The following is a 9,342-nucleotide window of genomic DNA, read 5'->3' on the forward strand; positions in this document are numbered from 1 at the left end:
TCCCTCCTTCCCTCCCCCACCTTCACCGACCTTCATCGCCATCAGCTCCTGCATGAGCACGGTGTTCTCCAGGTCAAGCTTCTTCCCTCCCTCCCTTCCTCCCTCCCTCCTTCCCTCCCCCCACCTTCACCGACCTTCATCGCCATTAGCTCCTGCATGAGCATGGCGTTCTCCAGGTCAAGCTTCTTCCCTCCCTCCCTCCTTCCCTCCCCCCACCTTCACCGACCTCCATCGCCATTAGCTCCTGCATGAGCACCCCGTTCTCCAGGTCAAGCTTCTTCCCTCCTTCCCTCCCCCACCTTCACCGACCTTCATCGCCATCAGCTCCTGCATGAGCACAGCGTTCTCCAGGTCAAGCTTCTTCCCTCCCTCCCTTCCTCCCTCCTTCCCTCCCCCACCTTCACCGACCTTCATCGCCATCAGCTCCTGCATGAGCATGGCGTTCTCCAGGTCAAGCTTCTTCCCTCCCTCCCTTCCTCCCTCCCTCCTTCCCTCCCCCACCTTCACCGACCTTCATCGCCATCAGCTCCTGCATGAGCACGGTGTTCTCCAGGTCAAGCTTCTTCCCTCCCTCCCTTCCTCCCTCCCTCCTTCCCTCCCCCACCTTCACCGACCTTCATCGCCATCAGCTCCTGCATGAGCACGGTGTTCTCCAGGTCAAGCTTCTTCCCTCCCTCCCTTCCTCCCTCCCTCCTTCCCTCCCCCACCTTCACCGACCTTCATCGCCATTAGCTCCTGCATGAGTACGGCGTTCTCCAGGTCGAGTTTCTTCGCGTCGGGCACAGACAGCGGCGGCTCGTCGCCGCGCGGCGCCGCCACGTGCACGCTCTCCAGCTCCATGACGGTCATGCGCACGGCGGCGCGGTCGGCGCGCAGCTGCCGCACGTAGTCGCGCAGACGCTGCTCGTCCATCTTTGTGAACTCCGTGTCGCACGAGCTCGACGTCGAACTCGTCGTGCTGCAGAAAAGGGGGGGGTCAAAGGTCGTGAGGTTACAAGGTGGCGAGGTCACGAGGTGGTGAGGTCACAAGGTGGCGAGATCATAAGGTCGCACGGTCATGCAGTTATGAGGTCACAAAGTGGTGATGTCGCGAGGTGACGAGGAGGCAAGGTCGTGAGGTCACGAGGTGGTGAGGTCACAAGGTGGTGAGATTGCAAGGTCGCGAGGTGACGAGGAGGCAAGGTCGTGAGGTCACGAGGTGGTGAGGTCGCATGGTCACAAGGAGGCGAGGATACGAGGTTGTGAGGTCACAAGGTCATGATATTGCAAGGTCACGAGGTTGCAAGGTCATGAGGTTGCAAGGTCGCAAGATTTACATGAATAGTGCCGGTTGTTTTTAACGAGTTTTCAGTTTTTTCATGCAATAGAAACGAATCTCTTTGATGCGATTAGAGTGCTCCACCCGACTTGACCTCAAACACATCACATCGCGTGCAGTACTGCAATTATGTTACACTCGTGTCGACACACAGATATTGGACAAATAAATTCGATGCGAGAAGTCGACACGAAAATTCGTCGTCGACAGATTTCACACGACGCCAAGCCGCCTTACCTCATCGTGTAACATATCTGCCATTAGGTGATACCACAGTCTGCTATATTTTTCCAGACTTTGCATTTTTTGAGCAATGATTTTGAAATCCCGGCTTTAAGTCGGCCTCACCTCGTCGTGTAACATATCTGCTAGTAGGTGCCACTACATTCTGCTAGATTTTTCTAGATTTTCGAGCAGTGATTTCGAAATCCTGGCTTCGAGTAGCCCTCACCTCATCGTGTAACATATATCTGCCATTAGGTGATACCACAGTCGGCTATATTTTTCCAGACTTTGCATTTTTGAGCAATGATTTTGAAATCCCGGCTTTAAGTCGGCCTCACCTCGTCGTGTAACATATCTGCTAGTAGGTGATACCACAGTCTGCCATATTTTTCCCAGATTTTTGAGCATTGATTTCGAAATCCCGGCATTCGAAGTCGCCCCTCACCTCGTCGTGTAGTCGTGAGAAGAGGACAGCTCCTCCCACGGGTGCGGCGAGCAGCCGGTGACGGCGGCGCACAGCACGCCGCAGTTACGGTCCAGCTGCTGCAGCAACTGCTTCACCATTGTCTCGGCGTGCCGGCGACCCTCCGAGAAACGCTCGAGCAGTGAAGCCACCTCTTCCTCGTCACTCTGCTCAGCGTTCTCTGCAATAGAGGGAGCGCGCGCTGAGCAAGGGCCGTGAAGGCGCCAACTGTTAGTCGCACGTCGAATTATACAGAGCACGCATTTATGAATGAATGACGCTCTGCAGAGCTATAAAGATATTTCTACAGATCTGTGAGTACGTTAAGGGTCGCGTTGAATAGCTATATACAGCCGTATACACGGGTGTGATTCAGACTACAAAAACCCTCACCATATGTGCACACTATGTATACAGAACTCTACATAACTCTCACTACATATGCACACTACGTACACAACAGTCCACATAACCCTTACTTCAAATTAACGCTATGTGAAGCACACACACGCACACACCCACGCACACGCACACGCTTAACGCTATGTGAAGCACACACACGCACACACCCACGCACGAACGCACGCACACACACACGTATGAATGCATGCACACACACAAACATGCATGCACACACTTACCCAGACTGCCAAGCCCAGCCGCTCTGCAATTGGCCAGCAGGAGTCCCTGCTCCGACTCCGACAGTGCGGTGAGTGCCTCGTACGCCTCGATCGCCTGATCCGAGTAGCTGACAGCCAACTGAAGTGCCGTGTTGTTCGACTCGTACTTTCCCATGAGAACAGTCAGTCTGAAAGGACGGGTTCTAAACTTCAGACGCGAAAAGGTTACCGAGACGGAACGACGTCACATGTAACTCGCTAGGAGCTTAAAGAGTGCAGTGGTTCACAGTTTACCATTACTCACGGTTTGCAGTTTGTCTGTTCACGTACCTCTCGCACTGGCTTTTGCTTTCCTCAAGGGTCAGGTTCAGGAGGTCATTTTGCGACTTCAGGTGTTCAATGCGTCCATTGAGTCTCTCTATCTCTACCTCAAACTCTTGCACCTAAAATTCCAAGATGGGCAAAATTTCTTTGTAAGAATCAGATGTTAACATATGAAGTTATGACACGTACTAGTAGTACATGGAGTCCATGTCTGTCAATGGAAACGCTGACCATGCCTCACAAAGAAACGATGAACGCTGAAGTCCATGCAATATCATGGATGTTGCTACAATCACCGACACACTTGGTAGAACCATGGTTCCATAAGATGGACAGGTAGTGTGATAACGTGCAGTGTATCTAGCTTGCCTTGCTCTCCGATACTGAAGATCCGTTCAATAACAGGCCGTGAAGGATCTCCTCGACATTGGAACCACCTTGAAGTGAGGATGCCAGGTGTTCAGCCACTTTAGCATTTGGCAGCTGTAATACACGACACATGCACGCGTCAAAACCACGTTTCCATGTTAATGTAGCTAGTCCAGTTTAGTACAGTCATGCGGCATGAACGTATAATAACTAATTCGGTATAGGCATTAAATACGTGGAACTGCCCAAGTTATTAAAACATTTCAATGCCATCCCATACATCTCAGGAATATAATAGCAAGGACATGCTGTTGACATGTTAAATAGTGAGTGGTACAGGCAGAGCACATCTCGATCACGTAGCTTTGCCAAGCGAAGCTGTAACCTTGACGACACATCTTAACAGCCCGCAGCACGTAGCTTCGCCGTGCGATGCCGTAACCATGACGATGCGTGAACACACTCACGCCGACGCTGGTGATCTCGGGACCGAGGATCAGCCGCTCTCCGTACTCATGCTTCTTCAGCTTCACACGCTCGGCAAGCTTCGCGACAGAGCCGCCGCCGCCGCCACCGCCGCCGCCGACCAGTGCCTCGTGTCTGTTATCTGCAGTAGTAGAGGCTATTACTTAGAAACTAATCATGCGATGAGATGCACGTATAAGTACACATGTCTATTGGTGAAATGTAAAATAGAAATATAGACTGTTCACACATCTGCACACGCACGCACATCGAATACAATACAGGTAAGAGGTAAATACAGGCGCTCCCCTACTTACAAACGTTCAAGTTACTAACTTTCAGAGGTACGAACAAACCTGTTAATAACAAGAACAAATGCCATCTACATCTACAGGAGGTTATACAACCTTTAAAGCCATTCCCAGTCCCTGTTCCTCAGACTTTAAGTAATACTGTTTAAGGCTGGTAAAATATACTGTCGAGTATTATTGGGGTATAGCTGTACTGTACAAACCTTTTCTTACAATGCTGTGTCCAGTATTCAGTATTTCTAAGAGTAATATTGGACTTCCGATCATTTGCACTTACAAACAAACCCCAGGAACCTACCCTGTTCGTAAGTAGGGAAGCTGCTGTATGCAAAGTAGAATGGTAGAAACCTTTTGAGACAATATATCTCTTTGTGTCAGGCTACGATAGGCTCTGGACTAATTCTGATTTGTCAGATTCACACGTCCTACAATCAGTGTAATGCTATAGCATACTTCATAGGTACTGTGAATACAAACCTGTCTGGCCCACGTGCTTAGTAGGCGACATTGACACACTACCAGGTTGACTGCTCACTTCAGACATATTCAACTGGTTCTGTAAGTCATGAGCCTATAATAAATAACAACATAAACATCACCACGTTTCTCATTTCCAAGCACATGACATAATAACGACGCAACATAAGGATGGCAGGATGTGACTATATTGCCTTTAACACTGCCAGGGTAGTTGACGCTAATCTGCTATACCTATGAACGTTATTCCGTACGTAAGTAATTTTTCCTAACCTTGTTTCGTAGCCTATCTCTCTCCTCTTGCACGCCACCCAGCGTCGCTTTCAGCTTATTTAATTCGGTCTCCTGTAGCCCCATCTGATACAGTATGGTCTGATTCTCCTGCTGCAGGTCATACTTTTCCTTCTGCAGTTGCTGCATGACAGCCTCTGCAAAACCTTCCTGCGCCTGTGATTCAACCCGTGGGTCAAACGTAAGCAGTTCCATCTCTTGACACACCTAAGCAGGAGGAACAAGGATATCAGTTCACCATACACTTTCCGTATAGCACTAAAACCAGCTTGGCATACGACAATCAAACAACTTTAAACACTGCTGTAAGTAATATCTACACGTAACCCCCTGATGAAAGCAATTCTTACCGAAACGAGTGAAGGATGTGACCAAGATACACAGATACACAGCTACAATTGAAATCACCTGCTCATAGAGTAAACCCATAGGATATGCAATACTAGTACGTCGTAAGACATTATAGTGATGTGTACTGACGGCTACCTGCTTCTAGCCTATATCTAGGATACAGTGAAGTAAGTGCATGGCTAATATTCGAGTTGCCTGCTTCTAGGCTACACCTAGCATGCAACACAGTAAGGAGAGCGCATAGCTACTACCTGAATTGCCTGCTCTTCTGCGTCGACAGCCCTGTCCAAGCATCCTTCATCACGCTTCGCCACCATCTCTGTTGTGAGCGGTGAAATGTGCTTCCCATCCTTGATAGCACTCTCAAGTTCTGTTACAACTCGGGACAGCTCGGCATTCAGGTCTGTGTGTACAGATGTCTCAATGACTACTCCACTCCAATACAATATACCAACTGATCACGAGAAATGTATATATCATTATAAATTCAATAAGAACTTTACATTCATTACTTTTTTTAAGTTTTGAAGATGTTTTGAGTGAGATTCTTTCTTTTAAATATCACATAGTAACTACTCTGAATGACTACTCCACTTCGATACAATACCAACCGATCACGAGTAATGTATATATCATTATAAATTCAATAAGAACTTTACATTCATCAATTCGTCTAAGTTTTTACGATGTCTTGAGTACGATTCTTTCTTTTAAATATCACATCGTAACCACTCTGAATGACAAACATTTAAAATGTAAAAACTGTTATCATCACTCAAAATCTGTGCTTCTTAATACAAATGCACATAAACTTGAGCAACTAATATATCAAAAGAAGCATTTATTACTAATATCAGGAGCTAATATCAATCATTATGCTTCACATGGGCTTTTTAAAATTGCCTTAATTTCATCATTGCCAGCAATTATTGCCTTTATTACATATATAACTCCTAAGATACTAAAACCTGTTTACCTTCATTTTCAAATTCACTTGGGTTGTTTTCGTTGTTATCTGGTAAACCACAATTACTTGGACAGCTGTGTTCTGATGTTTCATCTTCTTCCCTTTATAGAAAATGCCTTACATTAGATGAAAAGGATGAGAACTTATACTGATTAATACTACATATGCTAAGTGCAACAATATACTTTTACTGCTACTGATGTTAACACACACCACTAATAAGACCAGCCTGGGCTCCGGCACCAGCACTAGCACCAATACCAGTAGTAGCAGCAGCACTGGTACTAGTACCAAACAAGTGCCACAGAGCGACAGCACTCAACTGACGTGTACTGTAGCCAACTGTAGCCAAGTATTCTTCTGATAAACTCACTGGCAACCGAATCAAGTGCGTCCTCCTGCCACCGTTCGCGCTCAGAGCATATATCTAGGATACTACTAATACAGATCTAAAATCTATGATAGGCATTGCTATACCTACTGGTAGTACAGTAATAAAGATACAGCTGTGTAACTTTAATGACTTCCTTATATTAACATGTTATCATGGATATGCATCGAGCGCGAGCGTAGTGGTGGTGGTGGGGGAGGGTGGGTGGAGGTGGTGGAGGGAAAGGGGGAGGGTGGGGGATGGGCGGGTGGAGTTGGCTCTAATAGCAAAAGCAGTTAGTCCTTTGTTAACAGTCAACAAATCCATGTTTAACCCTCCTCTTGAGGGTCAAAAGGTTAACAGACACTTACTCTTCGCACGTCAGCGGAAACATTTCATGGTCCTTTCAATAAAGTGATAAAAAGCGTAGGTCAACGCTGTAACAAAAAAGTTTTGCACTTGGTCCGTTAGACCATGTCCTCAGAAAATGTCTGATATCTGACCTTTGCCCACTGCCCTTTGACCTCCAATTTCGCGCTGGTGATGGGTTTTCTCCCATCACACTATACATCGAATATTAAGAGCGTAGGTCAAGCCGTTGAGATTTGTGCCGCAATTCGTATTTCCTCCTATACCTTAAGTTAAGGGGAAATATTCCCCTTCCATTGACACATCTTGACCTTTGACCCTTGACCCCAAATTCGACATCCAGTCCTTTTGGCGATCCCCCTGATGTCCCAAATATCAAGACCGTACGTCGAGCGGTTAAGATTTGTGCCCAACTGTTGACGAACGACGAACGGACAATCATGCGATTCTACAAGCTGCATCTGACTTCGTCAGCTGAGCTAAAAAGCATCAGTACCAGGTATGCATAGATGCCACAACTAGATACAAGGCAACAAGTAAATAATAATAGCCCATAGATAAAGCCAACATAATAGCCAATCGAGCAAACGAAGACGGGATTGTCCAGAGACGCGTCGCCATCTGGAGCGTCGCATGCTGCCCCAGCGACCGCCGCCTCACCTGATGACGTTCGTGTAGCGATCGCTGAACTTCTTCCTCAGCTCCGCGATGACGCTGTGCAGCTCTACGAGTCGCTCCTCGTGTCGTATCGCCTGGTTGTGAAAGCGCCTCTCACTCCCTGCATCGCACACAGCACATCTCCAGCTGAACGCGCGGGGAAATCACACACACACACACACACAACTCATTAATTACACGTTAAAGCCATATTTCAATAATTATCTAGTGTTTTCCCCACTTGTATGACCGTTTAATTACCTACCGTTATTGCTTGAGTAACAGCAACTGTCTAGAGTAACGATAAAATGTATTAGAACCTTCGTATTCACCAAAACATGCAAGTTTGATTACCAGCGAGCCTTTCCTTGTAATCTTGGCCTGTTAGTAGCGCTAATAGCACAAGCTATCATCCATACTTACACGTCTCTCGCATAATCTCGTTTGCCACCGACAAATTACAAGTTGATACATTTTGACAGTTCCCGACATGATAAAATTTCAGTGTGTTACGATGTGTTCATACCCATTTTCTCTATGCTATAGAACTGCGTAAAATCTAAGTGTGTTTTCAAGTTAGTGTAATCAGTGATATATTCACTGTGAGGTGAGACTATATTTCGCTATATTTTTTAGGATCGAGCGTTTCTGAGCAAAATTTCGTAATAAAAACTTTAAACGCAGATAGTAAAGTGAAGGTAACATTTACATGCATGTAACGTCACACAATTGAATTCACATACAACGTATGAATCACCGAATAAGTGAACTCACTAACATAGTGTGTTCAAGTAATCGACCAGTGCAATACAAAGATGAACGATATCATAGTCGATCACTAAATTATTCAGCCGTTTTAAAACGAAATGTACTTTTTACCTGCGTTTCTTTAAGTGTTTTTTCGATAGCATTTTTCTCACATGTGGCTGCTGAGGTGTGTCAGACAGCTTGATCACCTTAGTTGACAAGGCAGCGACTTTCTGCAGTCTGAAACTGGAATCGTTGAGGCCTCTCAAACACCATCTTTAACATTTATAGTGTGTAGCAAAGTGTACATTAACGAGCTTCAGTTAAATTTGCACGGTAGGCTTTACAAATGGCATCGGGGCAAATTTGATTTGCAACTTTGCCATAATGTCTTAAATATAAATTCAACAGTGCTATTGCTAGTATATAGCTTTATAGATAGTGTAGAGACAAGGTACATGTTGATGATATTTCACGAGAGCAAAAATTACGGCTAGTGATGTTGAGATATGTAAACAAATCAATTTGAAATGCAGATCGTGCTCATATAGCTGAAAAGAAAGATGTGTGATTGTTCTATCACATGTTAGCCTTACCATATATACACTTGGTATTATGGCAAGGAGTACAGGTAAGTATCAGAATGGCCGAGAAAACATGAAAAACGGTTAAAAAATAAAACTTTATTAGGGTAATATTTATGCTGCATGCAACAATTATAAATGTAATATATACGCTGCATTTGTCTATCCATTATTTTTTAGCTTTGAGGAAGGAACTCATAATTTCAAGCTATAGATTCCATGCGATTGTTACCTGGCTTTCCACCAGTCTCCTGTGTAAAGCTGTGTGGTACCTTTGGCTCGTGACAGGAACCTTGATCGTGATTGACGTTGAGTGAGTTATCCATATCTAGGTAATTATTAAATGAATCCATAAGAAAACAGAATAATCAAGCATTATTATTTCAATACTAGGACATTTTAACAGACCTTTTAGCAGAGTTCAAAAATTATGG

The 9,342-nt window shown here is 45.5% G+C and overlaps 1 protein-coding gene across 9 annotated transcripts in view; it reads right to left on the bottom strand.

Moving 5' to 3' along the window:
• The window catches only part of LOC106821425 (colorectal mutant cancer protein-like), a 34,969-nt gene that overhangs the window by 14,883 nt on the left and 10,744 nt on the right, over window positions 1-9,342 (bottom strand). For 8 of the 9 annotated variants that reach the window (XM_014826218.1, XM_014826221.1, XM_014826215.1 and 5 more), the window contains 10 exons: window positions 6,191-6,282; window positions 5,466-5,617; window positions 4,846-5,070; window positions 4,573-4,666; window positions 3,787-3,926; window positions 3,320-3,433; window positions 2,957-3,069; window positions 2,648-2,814; window positions 1,989-2,187; window positions 718-958 (listed from right to left, as the gene is read on the bottom strand). In XM_014826218.1, the coding sequence (XP_014681704.1) occupies window positions 718-958; window positions 1,989-2,187; window positions 2,648-2,814; window positions 2,957-3,069; window positions 3,320-3,433; window positions 3,787-3,926; window positions 4,573-4,666; window positions 4,846-5,070; window positions 5,466-5,617; window positions 6,191-6,282 (1,537 nt within the window). The remainder of the gene's footprint in view (window positions 1-717; window positions 959-1,988; window positions 2,188-2,647; window positions 2,815-2,956; window positions 3,070-3,319; window positions 3,434-3,786; window positions 3,927-4,572; window positions 4,667-4,845; window positions 5,071-5,465; window positions 5,618-6,190; window positions 6,283-9,342) is intronic. The other variant, XM_014826222.1, reaches the window with a different exon arrangement.

This window comes from Priapulus caudatus, unplaced genomic scaffold (assembly GCF_000485595.1).
Source record: "Priapulus caudatus unplaced genomic scaffold, Priapulus_caudatus-5.0.1 Scaffold72, whole genome shotgun sequence".
Classification (NCBI taxonomy): domain Eukaryota; kingdom Metazoa; phylum Priapulida; class Priapulimorpha; order Priapulimorphida; family Priapulidae; genus Priapulus; species Priapulus caudatus.